This window comes from Vigna unguiculata, chromosome 6, assembly GCF_037176805.1.
Source record: "Vigna unguiculata cultivar grain cowpea cultivar isolate G323 ecotype 2 chromosome 6, ASM3717680v1, whole genome shotgun sequence".
In the NCBI taxonomy this organism is placed as follows: domain Eukaryota; kingdom Viridiplantae; phylum Streptophyta; class Magnoliopsida; order Fabales; family Fabaceae; genus Vigna; species Vigna unguiculata.
In genome coordinates this window covers 39,202,027-39,228,566 of record NC_140797.1, presented here as the reverse complement: position 1 = coordinate 39,228,566, position 26,540 = coordinate 39,202,027, and the positions used below count along the sequence as shown (strand labels likewise).

The following is a 26,540-nucleotide window of genomic DNA, read 5'->3' as shown; positions in this document are numbered from 1 at the left end:
AATTAGATAAATAATTGAGATGAAAATAATATCTCAAAATAAATTAATGTAATTTTAATATTTAATTGTATACAAAACTACTTAAAGTTAATTTTTACTCATTATAAAACAATGTGGAGTCTTTTATTGAACCTTAATTACCAATCACCTATGATGCACAAATACGATACATGTATTGGATAGGACAGTTATCCAATACGTCGATACGTTTATTTTTAAAATAATAAGACACGATACATAATATATGGATATTGAAAAGTGAACAGTGTTTCTTAAAAACATAATAAATATATGATCATTATTGTGTAAATCCAAAATAAAATTATATGTACTAAAGTTGTCAACATAAAAATTATAAATTATTATTATCATAAAAATACCATTAAAAGAATATTCTTAAATAATAACCAATTTTAGTAACAAAAAATATGTTAGAGACCAATTTAGAAACCAATTATTTTGGTAGTCAAAACCTGATTGTTAATGTTAGTGACCAATTTAGGTGACAAATTTATAAATTAATTCTTAATAGAAACTATTATAATTATCAATTTAGAGATCAATTATAATTTTTTGGAACTATTTTAGTTGTTAATAATTTTTAGTTTTTAAATTGGTATCTAAATTGATCATTATATAATGACTAATTATTTTTTGTTACTAAAATTTGTCATTATTAAAAAAAATTTTGTAGTATATTACGACTTCATAAATTCAATATTTCAATGATAAGTATCGATAAAATATCGTAAAGTATCAGATATAGATACGTGCCGGACACGGATACATGACTTAAATTGAAGTGTCGGTGCATATAGCCAATCACCAACTCATCATTCTCTTATCGAATCAAAGTTTTACAAATAATAGATCTAACAATACCAATAAAGTGGGGAATTGAGACTACCTTAACCCTTAACGCTGTTATTTATTTCCAAACTCACATATAAAACAATATTTTATATCATATAACAAACTCAATAAAATCAAATTCAATTTAAAACCCTTTACATTTTCAATGAAAAATATGTGTATAAATTCAATTTAAAACCCTTTAAATTTATAAAGCAAAGTATGTTACACGTTATCCACTTTTATTTTTTAAATGAAAGAAATAAAAAATTATTATTATAATTATTATTAAAATAAAAATGTTATTAAATTTATGAAAACTATATTTTTAAAAATAATTAAAAATATAGGGACAAATTTTTTAAAAAGTAAAATAATTAATAAAGTTATTTACATTAATAAAAATAAAACCACTAGGGAAATATATACACTAAAAATCTATTACTGAACCGTTATAAAAAACAATCATTTTTATATCTAGTTATTGATCACTACATCTTTTTGATAAAATCTTATTTCGGTTCACAATCCCAAATTCAATTAAGCACCTAAAAAAAATACATTTAGATATATTATCCAAATACCTATTTGTTAAAGGACAATAATATATTGAAAATTCAATAAATTTATACAACGCGTATTATTTTACCTTTTTCACAGTTAATTTTTTTTAATAATCACATTACTCTTAAAACAAGTTGTTAAAGTAATTATATAATTATCAAAAACATCATTTCCTTTTCTTTAATTAATTTCTTATTTTCAATAGAGAACCAAGTTAAGGGGTCATAAGACACCAACCAACCCTTTATCTCCATGAATCAAACAACAATCACTATGATCTTCTTGTATAAAAATTCTCCTTCTCTTTTCTTTTATACCTTCTTTAAGTTCATATTTTTAAAGTATACGTTAATTAATTTTATTTATTGAATAACTCGTTTTATTTTACTTTTTCTTATTTCACTAGTGCAGAAATGGTATATTACAACAAGATATTACATCAGTTACACGAAAAACGATGTAGTACAGTGCGCGGTGGCATTTTTGAAATTTCTGCGAACTATATTACATCGGTTCCCCAACACAACCGATGTAATACCCATTTTTTTAAAAAAAAAAATTAAAAAAAAATAGGTTTTTTGCACATAGCAATTATATTACATCGGTTCCCCTGTTTAACCGATGTAGTATGCCTTATTTTTCTCAGCAGGGTTTTCCCCCTCATTTCTCCTTTTCGTCTTCGTGCTTTCTTCATTCTCTTTGCATTCTCTTTGCTCTTCGTTCCCAACCACCACACCACACCACACCACACCAGCACCGCACGGCCACCACACCACACCAGCACTGCACGACCACCGCAGGTTCTCCTCGTGCGGCCGCTCCTCCACGCAACCACTCCTCCGTGCAGGCGTCGCGCAGGCGCTCCACACCAGCCCCGCACGGCCACCGCACAACACCGCAGGTTCTCCTTGCGGGACCGCTCCTCCACGCAGCCACTCCTCCGCGCAGGCGCTCCTTCGCGCAACCACTCCTCTCCTCCGCGCAGACCCTCTTCGCGCTGCCGCTCTTCGTTCAACGCAGCTGCTCCTCGACCTTCGCGAATCGCGCCACCATTCACGGAGCCGCTCTTTGCTATTCGAACAACGACGCCACTGCTTGGGAGTTCCTCCGCCGTTAGTCGAGCTCCGAACCGCGCTCTGAATCGTGCCCTTTCGCGCTGCCGTCGTTCCATCGCACCACCGCGTCGTTGAGGGTTTAGGGTTTACTGCTGTTGCCGTTGGTTTTTCGCTGCTGCTGCCGCTTTTGATGTAATATATTACAGCGGTTCCAGGGACCGATGTAATATATCAAACACTTACTACATCGGGAACTACTACATCGGTGAGAAAACCGATGTAATAGGCCCAAAATAACCGATGTAATAGACTTTTTTTTGTACTAGTGTTTTTCTTCTTTATACATTAATAGAAAATGTTTGATGGCAATTCAATTTTACTAAATTTTAATCTTATCGCTTAGATAAATTATTTTAATTCTTACTAATTTTTTTATTTATTTTAATATTAAATTATATTGAATAATTAAAAATATTAATTAGTGATATTTTTCTAGTTGACGTTAACAATATTACATTACAATATTGTGCGTGGTAATGTTAAAACAGTTATCGTACTTAGTTATTAAAATATTTATTTGGTGTAAAAAAAGATTTATTCAGAGGTTGAGCAGAGGGAAAGAAGATGGTGGCGCGGACGTTTCAGGTGGTTCACGACGACACTGACTTTGATATCAATTATGACACAGACGATGGCTTCGAAGTGCGTCTCTTTCTCTGTAACCTTTCATTCTCAAATTCAATTTCACTGTCTAAATCCATTTCATTCCTTCGTTATTCCACTGTTGCAGGTTTTTCAGTTTCAACTTTATTCCCTCACTTCCGTTCCACCTCATCAGCAAAAGGTTCCGATTCGCCTTCGTAATTCTCAATTCCTCTCCTAAATTTTTAGTTCTTCATTCCTAAACTTTGATTCTCTGCTTACATTGCACAGATTTTTGGAGCCGAACAAGATACTCCAGTCACCACTGATTCTGATCTCATCGCCATTTCTGAAAAACTACGACTCGTCTCGGTTAAGGACGCCGAACCGGAACCGGAACCGGAACCGGAACCAAGATATTCCGATTTGTTGAAGTCCGATGAGGAATTGGCCAGACTCTTGCAGGTATCACCTAAGATCATGTGTCCAGAATCATCGATTTTGGAAATGGAGAGCACTTCCATATGTATTTCTAGTTTGAACTTAATTTTCATTTACATTTTTGTGTGTTTGTGCATGTGCTATTATATCTGTACAGGCAGAGGAGGAAGCGCTTTTGTTGCAGCAATATATGTCTAGCGAAAATCCTCGAGAATTTGATAGTAGAGTGCGGTCCTACATTAGTCAAGTTCGCATGGTATTTTTCAGCTTATTGACTTGATAATAATTTTATCTTCGTTTTGAACGAGGAGAGCAAGATATTTGGTTCATGAAGTTGCATAGCGTGAAGATAGACTAAGAAACTGGTTTCTGTCTGTGTTGTCGTTATGAGTATTATCATATCACGGTTGATTACATCACTTCATTTATTGAATTGTTTTAATGTATTGCAGTATGAGGATCCAACGCGCCAGGAGGCTGCTCGGAAGTCTGTTCCTGTAGAAGAGCTTGAGGAGAAAGCTTTGGTCTCTTTGGCTAAGGTAGGAGAATTTGTCATAGTTTATTGTACGAATGTATAGTTTCGTAGAGGATATCAATCTGTCTTAAGTAAAACCAACTATTTCACTGTAAATCTCTTGTACAACTATTTTAGAAATTCATTTACCCTGGAACTGTCTTTTTCTTCATCTTGACAAGAACTGTGTATGAATTGCGATGCTGTCTTCATTTCATAAGCATATGCTTTTATTTATTTTAATTTTTGTAATCCGGGAGCCTGATAAACATTTTCCAGGAGGGGAACTTCAAGCCGTCGAAAATAGAACAAGATCATGCTTTCATGCTGCAGCTGCTTTTCTGGTTCAAAAAATCCTTCAGGTTTAAACTGATTATTATATTTTCTGTTCTGCCTTTAATGCCAATGGACCAAACGTTTCAATGGCCAATAGTTCCTTAAAGACTGAATACAGTGGATCACATATCTAATACTTCATGTAATTGCTGGCGTATTTGTGATTTGACTCAAATATGATCTGTGCAATCTTTGTCACCATATAGACATCAGTTAACCTTCACACGTGTAATATTTTTCCAAATGCTTCTGATTCTTTTCTTATTTCTTTCTTATTCTTGTATAATAGATGGGTGAATTCACCATCATGTCACGATTGTGGTAAAGAAACTGCAGGCCAGGGCATGACTTCTCCACTTCCTTCTGAGATACTTTATGGAGCTTCCAGGGTTGAACTCTATCGGTATGTGAAATTACTCTGTTTCAAAGAAAGTGGCTTTTCTAATTATCATACTTTATATTTATTTTAATTTTCTTATGACATCATGCATCTGAACTAACGTTAAACCTTCTTTATGCTATATTTAATCAACCGAATGGTCTGCAACATATTTTACTACTATCAACTTAATAGTTTCTTTAAATCTGAAAGTATCATATTTTCAATGTCAGCAAACTGTTTCCTGTTTTATTTTACTTTGTAGATGTCTTTGCCAGTAAATCCTATTTTTATGAGTGGATTTATTCATCCATTACATACTACATATCTATTTACTTTCAGGAGATCTGGTGATAGCAAACTAGTTTTGTATGGTTACCTGGATACTGTGCTTTTTCTTGTAAAGCATTTTTGAAGGGTTTTTCTCATGTTCACTAACTTTTTAGCTTCTATTTTTTTTTTTTTTACCTAACTTCTATTTCATGTTATTCTCATTTATCTTTTCACAACCCAGTTGTACCTTTTGCTCCAAACTTACTCGCTTCCCTCGGTACAATGATCCAATGAAGGTATACAACTCATGTCAAGTTGTTTTAATTTACACTTGGTTGACTGCCTACCCAACTTCTTTACCAATCAAATTTATGTTGGATACTGATATTACCTTGTTAAAATTGCAGCTTGTGGAAACAAGAGAGGGCCGCTGTGGAGAATGGGCCAATTGCTTTACTCTCTATTGTCGAGCTTTTGGCTATGATTCACGTCTGGTTTGTAGCTAGATGAAATTCAGTCTTTTCAATATGCTGATTTTTCTTGGTTTCTATACTGCAATTGAGTTCACAATGCATTGGCTTTTTGTATCATTAATTGCTAGATAATGTACATGATGATTCTGATATTACAAATGCAGTGCCCAATGTCTTGTGTCAAACATCCACGTGACAAAATCTTGAGTTTTGTTAACTGATTTCATTGTAGTTTCACTTCCATAAAATATGTTCAGTTCTCATATACATATGAGAAAAAGTCGTGCTTGATATTCTAAATTAAATTGTTATCTGTAAGGAAAAGATAGGCATAGAATAGACATGTAAATCTTATTCAATTTTTGAATTTAGCTTGCGTTCTTATCTGGAGCACCTTGCCCTTTACTATATTTTGGTGTTGTTAGTCATTGATTTCTATTGAAGTTTGTTAATTTTTTTCTTTGCATATATATTGCAACCTACGGTATACATGTACTTGCTTGTCTTGTGAGGAATAGGTTTTTGTCACTGATTTTAGTTCATCTCCAGATCTTGGACTTTACGGATCATGTTTGGACAGAGTGCTTCTCTCAATTCTTGGGCAGGTAAAAATAACATTGACCTAAAGTTGCTGGTTATCATAATCCTGCTGTTAAAACTATTTCTGGTCAGATGTGTTTGTATGTTTTTACAGATGGATGCATCTTGACCCATGTGAAGGAATCTATGACCAACCATTATTATATGAAAAAGGGTATTGTTCATCGGTGCAGTACTTTCACTTTAGTTTATTCATTGCTATAATCCATCTAATTGACAGTGAGAAAATTATTGTTCTTGTCCTCATTAAGAGTTTCCATCTTGTTTTCATGTTTCCTCACTTTTTAAAATATGTGGCATAGGTGGGGGAAAAAGTTAAATTATGTAATAGCCATAGCAAAAGATGGGGTTTATGACGTTACCAAACGATATACAAGGAAGTGGCATGAGGTAAGTTTTACAATGTATGCTCTTGCATGAGAATCATAATTTGCTGATAACTTATGAATTTTGTATTTTTTTTTTCAAAATCAAGGTTCTGTCTCGCCGTATTATGCTTACAGAGCCTTCTGCATCATCTGTATTACGTAATATAACAGAAGAAATTCGAAGAGGCCTTCCATCTGAACTAATTTCAATTATTCAAGCTCGTGATATGGAAGAAAATGAAGAACTTGAGAGGAGTTTACATGCTAATGATGACGAGTCATTATCATTACCAGGAAGACGAAGTGGGAATGAGGAATGGCGCAAATCCAGGTTAGAGATTGGTTCGGATGAGCTGAGCTCTTCTAAATGCCCAGTTCGTTTGTGCATAGATGAACATGTGACAAGGATTTACAATGCATTTCATGCTGTCCTTGATCATTTCGTTGGGGAAGAACTAACAAAGTCAGAAGCTGTTGAAGTACTCAGGATTACCAAAGGAATTCTTTTGGATCTTCACAATTCCCCTTATAAAAATAGAAGGACCTCCATTAATTCAGTTCTAAATAAACCGAAATTTCAAAAACTGTTTCCATCTTTTGATGACTTACTTGGTGCGCTTTCACTAGAGAAAAAAGTGAATACAGATGGGACAGTTGAAATTGGTTTGGTCGCTGACCCTGTTGTTACTTCTTTAGCATTGCCTGTTGCTCTGGATGCTCTGGATGACATGATTTACAATCTTGACAAGTGTGAAAACTACGGCAAAGATATGTTTCTGCTGCCACTTCCAAAGTTAAATAGAATACATTCGGGTTCAGTGTTGGCAAGTTCAGAGGAGTTGCCTTTTGGGATTGTGAGTTTGTATATAACTGGACGTTTTATATGTTTACTATACTCTTTCCTTATGGCATCTATAAAGTTGTCACTATTTTATTAAATTTCAGATAACATCAGCATTTGATGGAATTCGATTATCTAAATGGGAAGAACCAAATGGAGCAAGAGGTATGTTAACCAGTTAAATAACTTACAACATAAGATTGTGCTTCAAGCTTAACCATACTTTTAGAGAATTTATTGAGGTATTGTTGTTTTCACCTAGAAATGGAAAAACGTGATATCTACTCTCCTGTTAGAAAAGAACAAGTTCTGGAAAATACATCAAAATATCTTATCTTTGTAGGAAGTACTTGGCTTGATATCTATCTTTGCTAATTTTTCTCCAGGATATTTCCTCTATGTCAATTGTATTCTATGAATAGATTGTAAGCAAGCCACTTAGAATTTATGGTTTTAAGTTACTAGTGGTTAAATGTTAGAAACTTGACTTTGTCTGGTTAGTTTCTCTGCACTGTTATGTATTTCCATGTTAAAACTCTCATTCTTAGGAGTTTTTCTTTGTTGATTTTTGGTCTTCGTAAAACTAATGGAAAAAAATTCATAATTATGAAGTCTTAGGCACTGAAACTATAGTGGGAAAAGTAATGAAAAAATATTTAGTGGTCCCAAATTGACTAAGTAGACCCTTGCCATAACAGAATGCTAAATTTTGCAGTTTGTCAATGGGGAGGATCCTCCTAGAGAGAGATTGTTAAATTTTTATAGAGGACTTTGCTCAGTTCCAAGGAAACATGTTCCCTTTTTGTTGAATAAGTAATATCTAGAGATTTTAATTCCCTGTCTAAATGTACGCCAGTTTAAATGCAAGTACAAAAAATATAATTCCATCTTATTTCTACTGTTCACACCTTTCTACACGTCCAGACACTACTGGCTTGATACTCTGATATAAAAATATCGGTTTATATTGACTGCGTAGGTTGTTGGATCGTATATAGAACGTTTGATTACAAGATGTTTGAGCTTGTAGCGTATGATTTGATGTCAGCCAATGATGCACCGGAAAGGGATCCAATGGACTGGTACGAACTTTGGAATATATGCTGAACTACTCTTACATCTTTTCATTGTCGTTATCATTTTTACTAATTATCGAGTAGCCGAGTTAGTCTGCCTTGCCTTGTAGACTTCTCCAATCGAAATGGCTTCGTTGCTCCAAATAAATATAATGTGCTGCTCCCTTCATGTATGATTAATTAACCATGAAAATTTTAAATTTAATTTGTAATCCGTTTAAAACATTCATGACTGTAGTAGTAACTTTGTTACGTTCAAAAAAGGATTTGATGTTTTTTTTAAACAGGTGACACAATATAGTTTATTGGTATTATAAAACTTATGCCATCATCTTATCAAAATCAAATCCTTATAGACAATATACAAGCCAAGCCAAGCCAAGCAAAGCAAGAAAATTGTGTCATGTGTGTGTGCTGCTTTTGTTCTAGCTGACAGCAACCATATGCATATGTTGTTAAAGTCGTCTTTTAACCTTTTCTAAGCTTGGTAATGAGTTGTCGTGTGTAAGCTTCAGTTAATAAAGCATGTACCGTGCATTCATTATCTTGCGGTATGTTATGTGCTCAGGATTCTTGAAGGTAGCAGTGATAAGGGGATCAGCTGGCAAGTTTTGGACAAGCAAACCTCTCAGTTCTTTGAAGACCGTTTCCAGCGTAAAACGTACAAAATCAATTCCGCAAGCTTTCCGTGTAATGTTTTCAGGTAATATACCTTGACACAGTGAAGAAACTTGAACAGAAAAATTGGGAGTGGTTTTGATAGGGTAACCTAGGTTTTCGTAATTTTTTATTTATTAAAACAATTATTATGTGTTGTAATTTACTGGAACAGATAGCGTTTATGCTTTTATCTGTACAACCCATTATAAATATATAATTCTATTTAAAGAACAATTAATTATGTGTTTTTTAAATATTTTGACAAATGAATAGTTCTTTCTTATTTTTTTGCCTAAAAGTTAAACATTAAACATAAAGTGTTTTAACTTTTTATTTGTCAGATTTGTGTCAGTCTGCTGGACTATATATTTAGAAAGTAATAATGAATTCTTATCATTTTCCTTTGATCTCTTCCTTAATTATGTTTGTACACTTTGTGGTAACCAAATAACTACAAAATCAATTTTTTTGGGGTTTAGATCAAAATTATCATATCATTAATTCAATTCTAATGAATATATTCATTCTAGAGCAAGGTGACAATTAAGACTAGCAAGGTACGTGCGTTTGATTGCTCTTGCATGGATTAGTACGCGGTCTTGACTCTAGATTGTATGCAGATTGTTTCTTATATGGCATTGGCTGAATCTGTTTCATATTTGTTATGTTCCAAATCATAAAAATTATACAGGTTTAGGTTTCTGGCAGTCAGAGATGTTCATTCTACTTCCCGGCTGCAAATCGGTAGCATTGACCTCTATGCGAAATCTACATAAAATGAAATGTAGTTACCGTAATAATCCCATCACCATGGAAGAACATAATCTAAATGAGGATGCAAACCGGAACTTGATGACTAGGGTCTTCGTTTGTACACATCAGAGTAATATTATTTATACTGGCCAATGTGGGACTGCTTTGATATTAAATTATTTTGTTGGTTTGCCTTATAACGCCAGAGGTTTTACTTAATTTTTTGGTAGCCTGTGGTAACTGTTGTTCCACCTCCTGTACAATGTATTATGATCAGATTCAATTGACCTCAAATGTATGTTGAAGCATTTGGATTTTGCGCGAAGGGTCGTAATTTATCCATTTATCATTCCTGCAAGTCACGTGAAAACATTTGATTGATTTTTGTTGTTTACTTGTAATTCGTATTATAGCACCAACTCCAAAATGGGATGGTTTTAAAGCATGACCTATTTTACGTTCATTCATATCTAAGCAATAGTTTCCTGAAAAGGTAGAAGACTTTAAAAAGACAGATTTTTTTTTTTCTGCATGTACTAGGGATTTACCCGTTGCACGAAATGTGAAGAACAGATATTTCAGTGAACTTGCAAGCTCGTGCTAAATTTGCGTACAAGTTTGAAAGAGTGGTGACGACAGGAATACCTTGGTTTAGATAGCAACGATAAAATAGCTAAACTACTTGTACAAATAAAATGTAAAGCAAAAAACTCTAGTTCGCATCCCTCTCCAAGTGCAAATCATCATCTCTATAACCCTTCTAAATAAGTAAAGGCACAAGATGAGTGTAATCTTAATTCATACCAAAATGATAATTCATGTACTAAACTATTTACTTATCTTCGATATCACGTGCACAAGCAGTTCTATGGCCATATTTGATTTGTTAACAACAAATTGAAAATCACACCGAGAGCCTTCTTGAATGTTTTTATTCTTCTTAAAAGTCAACCATCCACTTCCCAGATAATTACGATCATTACTAGAATTGATCAGCACCGGCCATGACTCGTCATTCTCATCCCTGAGAGTTATATTTTTTAGCAGCTTGATATTCCTCATTTTGAGCAATTTTCTAGGAAGTTCCTGCAACCCATCAACACCAATTATATCATCTCATCTAAGTCGCCGAACTATTTCATAACAAAAACTAAATTGAGCAATTATATATCCCACTTTATCCCAAGGCCAAGGTATATCTATTACTTTAACAACTAATTTTATCAAACACTTTCAATTCTACTAGATCACTTTTCACCTCATTCTTGTAACATTCTTTTACATATTTTAGACCAACTCCACAACTTCTTCACATAAAATGCACTATTTTTCTTTTTTCCTGAACATAAAAAACTGCCTCTATTCTGAAAATACAATTCAGTTACTTAAAAAGACACTCATTCATTTAAATATAGCTACTTAAATTGTAAATATAGGTAAAAGAATAAAATAACCAACCACTCTTTTCAGTTTATATCGAGAAGTAAAACATATTTGAAAATGAGCATTCTCCAGTGGAACATGCTTTGCAAGAGCAGGTTTCTCGTCATTCGTTTTATCTTTTCCTTCCTTCACTCTTTTTGATTTGCGCTGAGCTCCTTCGAATGGACATGCACCTATAAACATTAAACATGAAGGGTTGGATAACAATGACACGAAATTGTTGAAAACAAATACTTCAACTACTTACCCTCTGATTTCACATTTGCTTTGGAACTAGGCAGTGGACGTTTCCGTACACCATTGCTCTGGATTTTATAACTATCCTCATCAGAATCTTCTTCCAAATTCACAATGGGAACAACTTTTACACGGCTTGGAGATGCAGCCACTTTCCTGCACCCAGTTTTCGCAAATATCTTCACAGTAAACGTAGTTTTGCCATCATACTGAAAAACCAAAAAGTCCCCTTCTTCTAGATTTTTCTCCTTCACAAATTCCTGCCACCCATTTTTGAAAACCAAAAGACCCTCCATTTTTTCCAACTTAACATCCCAATATTTTCCACCGTGTTCTTCAACAACGACCTTACATGGTGCGATTCCATTAAAAAACTTGGTAAAAGATCTTGGTATTTGCTGAAACAAGAACAAGTCCCAGGTCAGTGTCACCCTCAGTAATAAACGATTAACATTTTCAAAGCATAAAAGACCAGACAAAAGAAGCAAGCATTAAATCCTACTTAAGAGAAAGTGCAAGAATACAAAAAAAAAAAAAATCACTTTTCATGATCCTTCTACACTACAGAAAAGACTCTTTTTTTCGGATACATGACACTAAGGGGGTTTGAACCTAGACCCATATAAACTCTCCTAACCCTCCCACACTAGTTTGACCCTCATTACACTAAAGATAAAAAACAAAAAGAGAAAGAGACTAAAAGAACTAAAAGCAAGAGAAAGAAACAGAGGTTACCAACTGCGTAGAACCTTTCTGGATGAGAAAAACTTTGAAGAATTCTAGTGGAAGCCCCTCCATAGCTCACCAACTTTCAAATGCTCTCCAACAAATGCTGATTGACGAAACGTTCTGACACATATTTATGGCAGGTAAATCCTTTATTATTTTAGAAGTTTCTTGCTTACTTCAGATATAAAGATTTTTTTTAAATTTGTTAAAATGAATATATTGGGATAAAAAAATTAATAGTAACATATCAACAAAATATAACAATGAAATATGAAAAAGATAATATAAGATACACGAAATATATATATATATATATATATATATATATATATATATATATATATATATATATATATATATATAAAGGACATTTTAAGCAAATCATGAACAAGATATTTTGGTTAAATCAAATAAATCTCATAATTGACGTTTACTTATATTTTAAAATAACATTATTTAATATATTAGTAAACAGTTAAAAATTTATAATAAAAATAGATTTCATATAACTAATAAAAAATTTAATTTAACGATTCGATTTTATCAATGTAATTTAAAAAAAGAAATAGTTAGTATTGGTGATCTTTCATCGTACGATTTTATTTTCGTAATTATATATCTTGTGCTTTATTTTCTTTCGTTGTAACGAAATTTTGAAAAATTGAATCTATGTAAAAAGCATTGCTTCACCAATAATATTTTCTTAATCGTAGTTAAATCAAAGTCAAGCAGCAGATGGTAAACATGAAAATCTTGACACCTGAAAAATAAGGATTAATGTTAAGTGAGAATTTTAACTAAAAAACAAATAAAAAAATGATTATTAAAAGTCAGGAAGATAATTTGTAATTCCTATAATAATCTTGAAATAAAAAATTAAATATTTTGAAATATATGTCATGTCATCTCAAGATGTCATACTTAATAAAGATGTAAATGATAAATTGGATTAATATATGCTTCAAATAGGTTTTATCTCTCAAACAACTCATAAAAATATTTTATATGAATATTATCACATAAATTCGTAGTTATTTTAAATAATAAAATACAAATATTGATAAATAAGTTAAAATATATTTATCTTTTATAAATATAAAAATATTTTATCACAATTAAGATAAAATAAATATATAATTCATAATAAGTCTAAAATACAATATAATAAATCTTAAAAGTAATAAAAAATAAATAAAATAAAATAAATATTAAAAATGTGAAACTCAGCCTTTTAAAAAAAATTACAAACTTAGGAAAAAAAAATTGATATAAATAGAATTGATATAACTAAGACAACTTCGAACACAATGCGTGTTATATTTTTTGGCTCAAAAATATATTTAATATTTACTAAAAATCAAGTGAATTGAAACTAGTCATGAAAAGTTAAAGTATTGATTAAAAATAGTTATTTTTGTACAGTATGTCCAGTCGGTCAGGCGGTCGTTACTAACCCTCAGGGGACCATTGGTCTCACGGGGTAAACGAACAACCACGTGGCATCATTAAAGGACCATCGGTCGAACGAATAACAGATAAAATAGCAGACCATCGGTCAAACGGTTGAATATATAAGTCACGACTTAACCATACACATACCCATCGGTCCGTCGGTAAAGCATCAGCGATGGACTTCTGACGTTAAGGGTCCATCGATTCATCGGTAAATCAAATAAGATGGCCCTTCAACCTCGAGGGTCCGTCGGTCCATCGGTAAAACTTCAGCAATGGCCCTCCAACCTTGAGGATCCTTCGGTCCATCGATAAAATAACAGCGACGGATTTTATAAAATCACCTAGCGGTCGATCGGTAAAACACATCGTTAGCTTGTTAACAACACAGTGTCATCAACCCAGCCAAGCGACCATCGGTCGCACGATTATATAGCTTAAGCCAAGGATTATCGGCTAAACGAGTCAATAATCTTCATTAAGGGGTCATTGGGCCGTGATTAAGAAACCCTAATTACAAGCCCATGTTGAAAGCTATAAATAGGGCCCAAAGGTAGGTTGGTGAGAATCTTAATTGCGCATTTATTACTACTGATATCCTGATACACCGATCGGCCTCTCCTGACTTAAGCATCGGAGTATTTTAGACAGGTACCCCGATCGTCATCCCAACCGATGAGCTAAGGAGTGGATTTCGTTGAAGTCATTGGAGAGGAGGAAGATAACGCGAAGTGAAGGAGTTCATTTGGCGGGCTCTCGGTCCCTACACCCGAAACATTTTGGCGCCCACCGTGGGGCCGAGCAGTCTCTTCTGAGAATATACCCATATGGTGACCACGAGGAACCGAAACAGCAACATGGACGGAGGGAGGTTAGCTGATGATCAGGCGGATACTAGGGAGATGATGCGGCTGATGCAGCAGAGAATGGACGAGATGCAGAGGAACTATGAAGCGCAGATGCAGATTTTACGTGAGGAGAATGCCATCCTAAGGCAGAAGGAGGATGGAATCCCTTCGACGCCGACCGTACCCGACCCGAACAGGCTAAGTCGAGTACAACAGCACCGAGATGCTGAGCGGGTGGAGAGCCGTCTTCCACCCTCGGGACATGAACAATCACAACCAGCTCGGGTTGAGAGGACGCAGGGCTCAAGAGGAAACCCGTCACACACGGTGGCGGAGAGTTCAGGAGCGAACAACGGGGGCCGCCCGTCACGACAGCCGGTACCCGCGTCGGGGTCTTCCCCCTTCACCTCGTATATCTTAGAAACACCGCTGCCGGAGAAATGGAAAATGCCGACTTTTGACAAGTACGACGGCACGACCGATCCAGACAACCACATGCGGGTCTTCATGCACCAGATGATGTTTCATGCTGTCAGTGATCCCAACTGGTGCCGAGTCTTCTCAACCTCACTGACCGGGGAGGCACTGGAATGGTTCTCTGAGCTACCGACCGGTTGTATCGACTCATTTGCTACTCTGAAAGCGAGGTTCAGCACACAGTTCGCGCCCCTGAAACCGGCCATTCTGACGGTCGACAATCTGGTGAACATCCGACAGGAGGATGGGGAATCACTGAGGAGTTACCTTGATCGGTATAACCGAATGTCGGTCAAGATAAAAGGTCTCAGTGACGAGATCGCGCGGCATCACTTCTCTTACGGACTCCAGCCAGGAGTTTTTGCAGACAAGATAAGCCGTAAGAAGCCGCAGACGATGGAAGAGATGAGGGAACGCGCAGCCAAATTCATACAGATGGAAGACATGCAGGAGTTTAGGGTGAAGAAGAGGGAGAAAGAGGATGCTGCACTCCCAAAGCCGATGGCTCCTAGATCGAGCAAACCGGTAGCCCGACCTACCGAGAAGAAGCCACCGAGGTTCACAACCTACACCCCCCTGGCTGTTCCCCGAGCTAGGATCCTGCAGGAGGCCTTCAGCGCCGATTCGCTCCCAGCGATTAGGAAGAAGCCTCCGCCGCCCGATGCCGACGGGAGCAAGCATTGCCAGTACCATCGAACTATCGGGCATACTACCGAAGAATGCCACACGCTCCGCGACAAGATAGAAGAGCTCATTCGGCAGGGACACTTGAAGAAATACATTCAGCAAGATCGTCCCCAGCGTAGTCCGGTGAGGAACCAAAGCCTGAGGAGAAGAGTCCCCCCAACCCGATCGGAGAAGAAAAGGGAGCCCGAGCGCGAGAAGCGTAGAAGAGGACCCTCCCAGTCACGGCGGAGTCCGAGAAGGAGCCGCAACCGTAGCCAGGAAAGACCCCTGAGGGGTTATATCAACACCATCTCCGGGGGGTTCGCCGGAGGAGGGTCAAGCTCCGCAGCCCGAAAGAGGCACGTTCGGGCGCTGAAGTCGGTCCATCTGGTTGAGAAGAAGATCCGATCGATGACTCCCATCACATTCACAAACGACGACTTCAAGGCGCCGGACCCTGATCATGACGACCCGATGGTCATCTCGATAGAAGTGGCCGAATATGGGATCGGGAAGGTGTTGGTCGACCAGGGAAGCTCTGTAAACATCCTATACTGGAAGACCTTCCAAAAGATGAACCTCTCCGAGGACCTGATCGTACCATACAACGAGCAAATAGTTGGTTTCTCGGGCGAGCGGGTGGACACGAGGGGATACGTAGATCTTCGCACGAGGATCGGCTCGAGGAAGGACGGCCGAGAGGTAAGAGTTAGATTCCTTCTTGTGGAAGCTAACACTTCATACAATGTGTTGCTAGGGAGACCCTGTTTGAACGCCTTCGGAGCGATTGTGTCTACCCTGCACCTGGCCATGAAGTTCCCATCGGACAGGGGGACGATATGCACGGTGCATGCAGATCAACAGGTCGCCCGACAGTGCTATGCTGCAGGGTTGAGGATCAGGCCTCAAAGCCGACCGCGTAAACAACACCGATCGGAGGTAGCGATGACGGACCTGGATCCCCGAACAAACACAGAGGATAGGCTGCAACCAGAAGGAGAGACCAAGGAGATCTTCATCGGGAGTCAACCTGGACAACTCACGAAGATTGGGGGAGCCCTGAGGGCGGAAGAGGAAGAGCTCATCGGCGCCGTGATCCTGGAAAACAAAGACCTTTTCGAGTGGTCGAGCGCCGACATGCCAGGCGTCCACCCGGACGTGATGTCCCACAAGCTAGCCACCTTCCGAGAAGCCCGGCCGGTCGCTCAGAAGAAAAGAAAGATGGGAGAAGAAAGACGGAAGGCGGTCGAGGAGGAGGTGAGAAAGCTAGAAGGAGCTGGTTTTATCAGGGAAATCCAATACACGACATGGCTGGCTAACGTGGTCATGGTAAAAAAGCCGAGCGGGAAGTGGAGGATGTGTACTGACTTCACTGATCTGAACAAAGCTTGCCCAAAGGACGCATATCCCCTGCCTAGCATCGATCGGCTGGTAGACGGGGCCTCGGGGCACAACTTCCTAAGCTTTCTGGACACATACTCAGGGTATAACCAAATCCCTATGTATGGCCCGGACAGGTCTAAAACGGCGTTCATCACAGATCGAGCAAACTTCTGCTACGAGGTCATGCCGTTCGGTCTGAAGAACGCGGGGGCTACCTATCAGAGGTTGATGGATCGGGTCTTCCGCGGGCAGATCGGTCGGTCCATGGAAGTCTATGTGGACGACATGGTCGTGAAGTCGCAGACTGCCGAAGACCATGTACGCGACCTCGGCGAGGTCTTCCGCCAGTTACGCAAGTACAACATGCGTCTCAACCCAGAGAAGTGTGTCTTTGGGGTGCCGGCAGGGAAATTTCTAGGTTTCATGCTGACCGCCCGAGGCATAGAGGCGAATCCAGACAAGTGCACTGCTATCGTGGAGATGAGGAGCCCTAAAAACCTGAAGGAGGTTCAGCGGTTAATGGGGCGGCTGACTTCTCTGGCACGCTTTCTGCCCAAGCTGACAGAGAAAGTTAAGCCGATCCTCAAGATCATGAAGAAGCAAACTACAGAGAAGTGGGATGACCAGTGCGAGGCGGCATTTCAACAAATAAAGGAGATGATCACCAGTCCGCCAATCATGAGCCGACCGGTAGAAGGGTTGCCCCTGCAGTTATACCTGTCGGTATCTAACGACACGATTAGTGCGGCCTTAATACAAGAAGCCCCGGAGCAGCGGCCTGTTTATTTCATCAGCCGAGTTCTACAGAGCGCAGAAACGAGGTATCAGTTGATAGAAAAGATAGCCTTGGCGTTATTAACGGCCTCACGTCGGTTGCGGCAGTACTTCCAGAGCCACCAGGTGGTCGTCCGAACCGATCACCCTATAGCCAAAATACTCCGGAAGCCCGACTTGGCTGGTAGAATGATCGCATGGTCGGTTGAGTTATCCGAGTTCGGTCTCAAATACGAACCTAGAGGATCTATCAAAGGGCAGCATTTGGCCGACTTTGCAGCCGAGCTCCATGGACCGATCTCTTCGTCCGAGCAAACATGGATTCTGTTCGTCGACGGGTCGTCGGACAAACGAAGTGCCGGAGCAGGAATCGTCATTGAAGGACCGAACGGCTTCATAGTGGAGCACTCCTTGCAGTTCCAGTTTAAAGCATCAAATAACCAGGCGAAGTATGAAGCGCTGATCGCCGGGTTGAGGCTAGCAAAAGACTTGGGCGCAACAAAGTTGAGGTGTAACACCGACTCTAAGCTTGTGGTCGGACAAGTACAGGGAGAATATCAAGTTAGGGACGATTTACTACTCCAGTACTATCACAAGACTATCGAAGCCATGAAGGAATTTGAGGAGGTGACCATCCATCACATCCCCCGAGCGGAGAACGCCCGAGCTGACAGGCTATCAAAGCTAGCGGAAGGAAAAGAGAAGGGCCAATTAAAGACAATTATCAGGCAAACCCTGATGAAACCTTCAGCAGGAGAGTGCGCCGTAACAAGTCGATCGGTTGACTGGACTACCGAGGTGCGAGAACTCTTAAAGAGGTGCGAGGCTGGAGAAGAGGTTAGGCCGACGGAGAGGAGACAAGCGCTCCGGTTCGTGATCATCGGAGAAGATCTATATAAGAGAGGCTTCACAGCGCCGTTCTTGAAGTGCTTATCAGCCGACGAAGCGGAGTACGTCATGAACGAGGTCCACAATGGCGTCTGCGGGATGCATACCGGTCGGAGAACGATGAAAGCAAGGATACTCCGAGCGGGATATTTTTGGCCGACCATGGAAGAAGACTGTGAAGCCATGATACGCAAATGCGCAGGATGTCAAGCCCATGGAAATGATATGAAGAGGGCTCCGACCGAGCTACATAGTTTGACAGCCCCGTGGCCGTTCGCCCAATGGGGCATGGACATCGTCGGACCTTTTCCAATCGGCCGAGCGCAGAAAAAATTCATACTCGTAGCAGTTGACTACTTCACTAAGTGGGTCGAAGCGGAGGCTCTGGCTAATATCACCGCTCGGCAGGTTCACTCCTTCGTCTGGCATAACATCATATGTCGCTTCGGCCTTCCCCACACGATCATCACTGACAACGGTCGTCAGTTCATTGACAAAAAGCTGAAGGACTTCTATCGGCAAGTAGGGATACGGCACGTGACTAGCTCGGTCGAGCATCCCCAAACCAATGGCCAGGCTGAGGCCATGAATAAGGTGATAGTGGCCGAGTTAAAGAAGAGGTTAGGAGAAGCCAAAGGAGCGTGGGTTGACGAGCTGCCACAAGTCCTTTGGGCCTACCGATGCACGCCACACGGGACGACCGGAGAATCGCCCTTCAACTTGACATATGGTACAGATGCCATGCTGCCAGTCGAAGTAGGGGAACCGACCCTTCGGCGGGAAATGCAAGACTTGGAGGTGAATTATGGACGAATGCGCGAGGAGTTAGATTGGACGACCGAGCGAAGAGAACGAGCAGCCGTGCGAGCTGAAGCGTGCAAGAGAATGGTGGCAAGAAGGTATAACGCGAAGGTCAAACCAAGGAGTTTCGTCAAGGGAGATTTAGTCTGGAGAAAAACCAATGACGCCCGAAAGAGGTCAACACAGGGAAAGCTAGCACCAAACTGGGAGGGCCCGTTCCGCGTGACCGAGAGCCTGCAGAATGGAGCCTATCGGCTGGAACACTTGAGCGGCAAAGGAATACCCAACACATGGAACGCGTCACACCTCAAAATGTATTACAGTTAATCATGAATAAAATGAGCGTTTCATACCACTCCATTTAACATTCTAACCGACGGGGCTCCCTACGGGACCCAAGGAAAGCCTGACCGATCGAGTCAGGGACTTCCAAGAGGAAGTCCCGCTCCGTCAGCACCGATCCTAGCGATCTAATTACCCTACGTCCCTGCGGGACCCAGGCAAAGCCTGACCGATCGAGACAGGGACTTCCAAGAGGAAACCCCACTCCATCAGCACCGATCCTAGAGATCTAATCACCCTACGGGTAAACAAGTGACACGAGCTGTCTTGGTCGATCGGTGTTTAACACCAACGATTTAAAAAACAAACCAAATGCACAAGTCAGCTGTATAAAACAGGTAACAAAGATGTCAAGTTTAATGTTTGCACACCGGTCGATCGGTCAGCTCAATAAGCACGACTAAGCAAAGTAACAAGTTAAACAATTATACGACCGATCGCCAACGTTAAGAAACAGCAGAATTACGGTCGGACGCCAAAACAAATTAGTAAGCGAACGAGTGAAGGAAGGAAATAACATTTGATATGAATGGGAAGTTAAAATTTACACAAGTTTGAGTAGGTTAATAACCGAGCGAACACGATCGAGCTAACGGCCGATCGGGTTCGATCGGTTATATCAAAAATTACAAGTAAAAATAAAAAATAAAAAGCCTATGCAGGAGGGTCATTGACTTCGTCCAGCCGGTCAAAGACCCTCTCCACCTTCCCATCTACAACTCCCATATGGACGTCGAACCGGTCGGGAGAGCAGTTGTAATGGAAGACCGCCTGGTCGACGGCCCTTTGGAAGCCCAATTCATATTGAGCGAATACTTGCTCATCGGCCACTTCCAGCTCGGCCTCCAAATCCTTGGCCTTCTTCTGCCAATCTGACGCTGAACCAGAGGCGGCCATATGCTCCAGAGTTAGATCGTCGAAACGACGTTGGAGCTTGCGCAGTTCTTCAGCGGCTTCACCTGCTTTGGCTTGCTCTGCCTTGGCTCGGTCGTCTGCAGCCTTCAACAGCCCGGCACACTTGGCGTGCTCAGTTTTGATGCCGTTGAGCCGATCGAACTGAGCCTTCAAGTCAGCAGCCGACGCCTTCACCTCTTTGAGCTCAGTCTGGACCGCCGCGAGCTCTTTTTCCAAGTCCTCTATTCTGCTCCGCTCGGGGCGAGGAAACTTGGTGTACAAGGCGGCCAGTCTGAGGGTGAGCTACCCTGCGGTCCGAAGGGCATCTTCTTCAGACACGTCCTTCAGTGCCTCAGTCATGCGAGGTCCCAACTGAAGGAAGACCTCTTCATCCAGGCGGGCACCCCCGCCGAGAAAAGCGTCGACCAAGGATCCAGATGATTCCCCGTGCTTCTGCTTTTTGAACGGGGGAACGGTCGAGGGGTCGTCTCTTTTGGACTTCTTTCCCTTGTCCCCGGCCGCGGCGGCAGCAGCACCAGAACCCGGCCGCTTCACAACCAGACGAGGCCGCGAGACAGCGCCCGAAGTGCCGACAGGAGCGGCGGTGGGAGGAACTTGACCGGTCGGAGGGGCAGCTGGAACGGTCGAAAGTGGCACCACCTCCTCTGCGATATCTCCCCCCCTTCGTCGAGCCTTAGCGTGAGCCACGAACTCGGCATTAGCAGCGGTCGTTCGAGACATTATATCTGCAAAACAACAAAGCAAATAAGTTAAACTGCGACCAAGATTGACGATCGGTAATATCAGAACAACTAACCATAAACCGCCCTCGATAAGTCCGGGGAGCGGAGGCATTGGATCAGCGGCCGCGGGGGGATCTTGTCGGGCAGGGTCTTGAGGACGGCCAGGTCAGCCCGCTCGGCCGGGGTCAACTGTTCTTCAGCCCAAGCATCCGTGGGAGGTGGGAACGCCGTCCAGTAAAGCGGAAATTTGGGACGATCCTGCTTGTCGAAGATATACCTCCTTCCCTTGCGGGTAATTGCGACCTTGAAAAATCCGGTCTTGAAACCCTTGTAGGAGGCAAGATAAAGGGTGAACAGGCTCTTGTTCGCCCCGAGGAATGAAACCCAACCCTTGGACGCCGTCGGCCGCGTCTTATAGAAATGAAGGAACAGAGGCATGGTGGGCGTCAGGCCGGCCGCCCGGCAAAGGACGTCAAACGCCTGCATAGACGCCCATGCGTTCGGATGAATCTGCGTCGGTGCACATTGAATCTGACGGAGGACGGCCATCTGCCAATCGGCAAACGGCACGTTCAAACCTAGATCATGGAAGAGGCAGGCGTAGACGTAGAAGAAGTCTAGCTTCGCCTCTCTCTTCCCGTGGCACACTCTCTCGTTGCCGGCACATATCTTGACCCGAAGGTGCCCATCCTCTACCCCCTCGCTAAATATCCTGGTCCGCTCGACCAGATCCCCCAGGTCGTTCTCCCAACGAAACCTCGTCGCGACCGTACGCGGCTCATAAGGGGCCCAATCGTACCCCGATATTTCCGGCAGATTGACTTCGTCCCCCTCATCGCCAACGTCGATCCCGATGATGTCCCCACTTTCATCAGAAGCAGCGACCTGCTCCGCCGCCTCCGCGATCGGTGGCTCGGCCTCAGAACTGCCACTTAGGAGTATTGGTGAACCCGTGCCGCTAGACACTCCCCCGAGCGAAGTTCCCGATTCAGACGACTCAAACAAGGCGAAAATTGACCCGGCGTCCCCAGACCACCCGACCGCTCCACCCGACAGACCATCTGAATCCGATGCGCCTGAAGACATTTTTTACATGCAGAGAGAGGAAAACGATCGGAAGCTCGGCTAGAAAGAGAAAGGAAAGCGTGAAAATAACGACAACCACACAAACCTATTTATAAGGGGGACCATGTGACACGTGGCAGCTCCAGGACCCTACGATCACATTCGGATTAACGGTCCCAGCTTCGCGACGCTTCAGATCATAACTGTCAGGCACGATCCACGAGGCAACGTAACCGTTGGGAAACGCCATCGGTCAGTCGGCACCACGGTCTGGGTAAAACCTCTTCGCTTCATTCCCATCGCTCGAGGCTGGGGGGCTTGTGTACAGTATGTCCAGTCGGTCAGGCGGTCGTTACTAACCCTCAGGGGACCATTGGTCTCACGGGGTAAACGAACAACCACGTGGCATCATTAAAGGACCATCGGTCGAACGAATAACAGATAAAATAGCAGACCATCGGTCAAACGGTTGAATATATAAGTCACGACTTAACCATACACATACCCGTCGGTCCGTCGGTAAAGCATCAGCGATGGACTTCTGACGTTAAGGGTCCATCGGTTCATCGGTAAATCAAATAAGATGGCCCTTCAACCTCGAGGGTCCGTCGGTCCATCGGTAAAACTTCAGCAATGGCCCTCCAACCTTGAGGATCCTTCGGTCCATCGGTAAAATAACAGCGACGGATTTTATAAAATCACCTGGCGGTCGATCGGTAAAACACATCGTTAGCTTGTTAACAACACAGTGTCATCAACCCAGCCAAGCGACCATCGGTCGCACGATTATATAGCTTAAGCCAAGGATTATCGGCTAAACGAGTCAATAATCTTCATTAAGGGGTCATTGGGCCGTGATTAAGAAACCCTAATTACAAGCCCATGTTGAAAGCTATAAATAGGGCCCAAAGGTAGGTTGGTGAGAATCTTAATTGCGCATTTATTACTACTGATATCCTGATACACCGATCGGCCTCTCCTGACTTAAGCATCGGAGTATTTTAGACAGGTACCCCGATCGTCATCCCAACCGATGAGCTAAGGAGTGGATTTCGTTGAAGTCATTGGAGAGGAGGAAGATAACGCGAAGTGAAGGAGTTCATTTGGCGGGCTCTCGGTCCCTACACCCGAAACAATTTTTATTCTAGAAAAAAAAAAGGATGATAAAAAAAGGGAAAGTGTTACCATTCCTTACCTCCATTTGAATGGAACCATACACACAATGGTTATTTTCTTGATGCTTTGTTCATCGATCAACAAGATTTAACAACAATCATCACAGTACATAATTACTGAGGAAAACTTTGAAATGTGATCGCTCAATACACCTTCATCATTCTTGTAAGAATTAGTTTAATAAAAAAATTTATCAAAGTTTCTAGACCGTTTAATTAGGACTATATCATCTAGTGGTAATTTGAAACAGATGCACTCGGTAAACCATCTAGTCTCAATATCTACCGAGTCATGGAATCGTCTAATGGTTGTAATCTCTTCATACGTTTAGCTTACTAGTCTAGGTGTGTTTCTGTGTTTGTCACTTCTAGCTTTAGTAGCTACTAATTGAAAATTGTATCATTTGAGTTATATTAAGTGTGATTTATTACAAGAGAAACTTCTAAATTGTAATGTGTTATACTGAATTTTCCAAGTGAACGAAGATTGAAATCCGTTAATTCTTCATCTGTACCACATTTCCTGTTTACATTTAACCATCTAATATTTGCAATTTTCTCTCGAATCATTTCTATTTGTGTGGCAAATATTCTGATTAAATTAAGATTTATTAATTCGAGAACAATTTTCAAAGACCACTCATTTCTATCCAACACGAAGATTGTGTAATTATGCTAAACTTGCCTAACATACCCACATAACATGTCATATTAAACAAAACTAAATTTCAAATTTTGTAAAATAAAATTACGATTTCAAAGTTGTAAATAGAAAAAAATTGAATCGACCTTAAATAAAAAAATCTTAAATTAATTTTTTAATTGCTTTTGTCATAAATTAACAAATTGGTTTTCACACGTAATATTGACTTTAAAACTATTTTGAAAAACTAACATAAATTAAATTATTTAAAAAATAAATAAAAACCAAATTGGAAAAGAAAAATAAAACATTTCTTGATAAAAATAAAGAAAAAAAAATGTAATTTAGCCAATAATTTATATTGGAAAGAGAAGAAGTGTGGTGGTTAGTTTATGACGTGCGTCACACTTTAAATCGATACTTTAGTCTGATGGCTTGGAAATCCGTTAAATAAAGGGAGTAGTGTTATGCCTGGTAGAGAAGACAAAGTGTCCACGAATAAAATAAATAGTAAATGGATATTTTAAATGATTATGGCAGATAATAAATAAAGGATAATTTAATACTTTTATAAATGGGTAGGCTAGGGTATCATAATTTTTTAAACAATTATTAAATCAGAAAACTTAATGTATAAATATAAGGAAATATATTATTTATTCAATACGATAAAATATAAAGAATTAATGGAGCGGTTAGTTTTTATTAAAATGAAAAGTGTTTTTCTTTTAAGGATAAGGGGAGAAATGCAGAAATTGGTAGGTGAACGAATGGGGGAGGTTGGAAAGGGAATATCCAATCGATCCAACTTTTTGTGTTGTTGAAAGCAATGAAAGGCGAGGCAAGGAGAAGCCAAAAGACATAATAAAGTGAGAAAAAAAAAAAAAAAGAGGCAAAGAAACAAACCTGGGTGTAGTGTGGTGTGTGTTACTCACTGGCTAATCTTCTCCCAAACAAGGCCCACTCTTCTCATCTTCTTCACTTCTTCAATGGCTTCCTTATCCCTCTCCTCACCTCCTTCTCTCTCCTCCGTGCACCACACCGCCTCCACGCGCCTTATCCTGCGCACTCCTACCTCTCTTAAACTGCGCACCCGTCCTCACTGCTTCCCCGCCGTCCGCGCCATCACCCTCACCCAGGATGACCTCAAGAGACTCGCTGCAGACAAGGCCGTCGAGGCCGTCAAGAGCGGCATGGTCCTCGGTCTCGGCACCGGCTCCACCGCCGCCTTCGTCGTCTCCAAGCTCGGCGAGCTCCTCGCCTCCGGTGAACTCACCAACATCGTCGGTATCCCTACCTCCAAGCGCACGGAGGAGCAAGCCCGCTCCCTCGGCATCCCCCTCTCCGTCCTCGACGACAATCCCCGCCTCGATCTCGCCATCGACGGCGCCGACGAGGTCGATCCCGACCTCAATCTCGTCAAAGGCCGCGGCGGCGCCCTCCTCCGTGAGAAAATGGTGGAGGCCGCCTCCGACAAGTTCATCGTCGTCGTCGACGACACGAAGCTTGTGGACGGCCTCGGTGGCAGCGGCCTCGCCATGCCTGTAGAGGTGGTTCAGTTCTGCTGGAAGTACAATCTGGATCGCCTCCAGCAACTGTTCAAGGAAGAAGGATGCGACGCCAAATTGAGATTGGATGAATCTGGTAAACCCTACGTCACTGATAACTCCAATTACATCGTCGATTTGTATTTCAAGACTCCAATTAGGGATTCCCTCGCTGCTGGCGCTGAAATCTCCGCTCTCGAAGGCGTCGTCGAGCATGGACTCTTCTTGAACATGGCCACCTCTGTCATCATTGCTGGCAAATCTGGCGTTGAAGTCAAGAACAAGTGAGAGAGACGCTTCGCCAATTCGTAATTTGTTTTTTTTTTTCGTGTATTGTTTTGTTTTCCGAGAAATATTAATAACAATTATAGCCTACATTTGATTGCTCCTATCTCAATCGCCGTGATTATAATCTTGCTCAAGAAATGAAACTTAACGCGAAAAAATTAAATTAACTTGTGCATTTTAAGCATTGATATTTTTTGGATAGGTAGAAGGACTTGGTTGATTTGCATTACAGTTGAGAGTTTGAAAATAATTTTTGGTTCAGAAATCCAAAAGGCAGGAGCAAGAAATTGTTAAAAGTTTAAGAAATGATCATCAGGA

General features: G+C 40.8%; 4 protein-coding genes across 5 annotated transcripts; 3 read left to right on the top strand and 1 right to left on the bottom strand.

Annotated features, from left to right (window-relative positions):
• The first annotated feature begins 3,009 nt into the window (after positions 1-3,009).
• Positions 3,010-10,152, top strand: PNG1 (peptide-N-glycanase 1). Its single transcript, XM_028076670.1, has 17 exons — positions 3,010-3,173; positions 3,262-3,315; positions 3,405-3,578; positions 3,712-3,810; positions 4,007-4,093; positions 4,348-4,430; positions 4,694-4,807; positions 5,298-5,352; positions 5,464-5,550; positions 6,079-6,134; positions 6,224-6,283; positions 6,432-6,519; positions 6,605-7,351; positions 7,443-7,503; positions 8,318-8,420; positions 8,983-9,117; positions 9,766-10,152. Exons 1-17 carry the CDS (start codon positions 3,096-3,098, stop codon positions 9,848-9,850), a joined length of 2,166 nt encoding a protein of 721 aa, XP_027932471.1. The 5' UTR covers positions 3,010-3,095; the 3' UTR covers positions 9,851-10,152.
• Positions 10,153-10,390: 238 nt separating this feature from the next.
• Positions 10,391-25,468, bottom strand: LOC114188116 (putative B3 domain-containing protein At5g66980). Of its 2 annotated transcripts, XM_028076646.2 has the most exons (5): positions 25,294-25,468; positions 12,243-12,356; positions 11,518-11,905; positions 11,286-11,443; positions 10,391-10,913 (listed from the first exon to the last, which is right to left on the bottom strand). In XM_028076646.2, the coding sequence occupies exons 2-5, from the start codon at positions 12,303-12,305 to the stop codon at positions 10,656-10,658; spliced, it is 867 nt and encodes a 288-aa protein (XP_027932447.1). In that variant the 5' UTR covers positions 12,306-12,356; positions 25,294-25,468; the 3' UTR covers positions 10,391-10,655. The 2 variants fall into 2 exon arrangements, with proteins under 2 accessions (XP_027932447.1, XP_027932448.1); XM_028076647.2 differs by lacking the exon at positions 12,243-12,356 and having other exon boundaries at positions 25,294-25,432.
• Positions 14,546-19,852, top strand: LOC146885878 (uncharacterized). The gene has a single exon (XM_085675123.1). It carries the CDS (start codon positions 14,546-14,548, stop codon positions 19,850-19,852), a length of 5,307 nt encoding a protein of 1,768 aa, XP_085531249.1.
• On the top strand, positions 25,229-26,325 carry EMB3119 (Ribose 5-phosphate isomerase, type A protein). The gene has a single exon (XM_028076649.2). The coding sequence runs from the start codon at positions 25,377-25,379 to the stop codon at positions 26,220-26,222; it is 846 nt and encodes a 281-aa protein (XP_027932450.1). The 5' UTR covers positions 25,229-25,376; the 3' UTR covers positions 26,223-26,325.
• The last annotated feature ends 215 nt before the right edge of the window (positions 26,326-26,540 follow it).

Excerpts from the sequence above, each read along its gene's own strand:
- PNG1 (XM_028076670.1), top strand. The coding sequence starts at position 3,096 with ATGGTGGCGCGGACGTTTCAGGTGGTTCACGACGACACTGACTTTGAT. Across the intron at positions 3,316-3,404 it reads TTCCACCTCATCAGCAAAAG|ATTTTTGGAGCCGAACAAGA; the intron begins GTTCCGATTCGC and ends TACATTGCACAG. Across the intron at positions 4,094-4,347 it reads CTTTGGTCTCTTTGGCTAAG|GAGGGGAACTTCAAGCCGTC; the intron begins GTAGGAGAATTT and ends AACATTTTCCAG.
- LOC114188116 (XM_028076646.2), bottom strand. The coding sequence starts at position 12,305 with ATGGAGGGGCTTCCACTAGAATTCTTCAAAGTTTTTCTCATCCAGAAA. Across the intron at positions 11,906-12,242 it reads AGAAAGGTTCTACGCAGTTG|CAAATACCAAGATCTTTTAC; the intron begins GTAACCTCTGTT and ends TTCTTGTTTCAG. Across the intron at positions 10,914-11,285 it reads GATATAAACTGAAAAGAGTG|GAACTTCCTAGAAAATTGCT; the intron begins GTTGGTTATTTT and ends GATGGGTTGCAG.
- LOC146885878 (XM_085675123.1), top strand. The coding sequence starts at position 14,546 with ATGGACGGAGGGAGGTTAGCTGATGATCAGGCGGATACTAGGGAGATG.
- EMB3119 (XM_028076649.2), top strand. The coding sequence starts at position 25,377 with ATGGCTTCCTTATCCCTCTCCTCACCTCCTTCTCTCTCCTCCGTGCAC.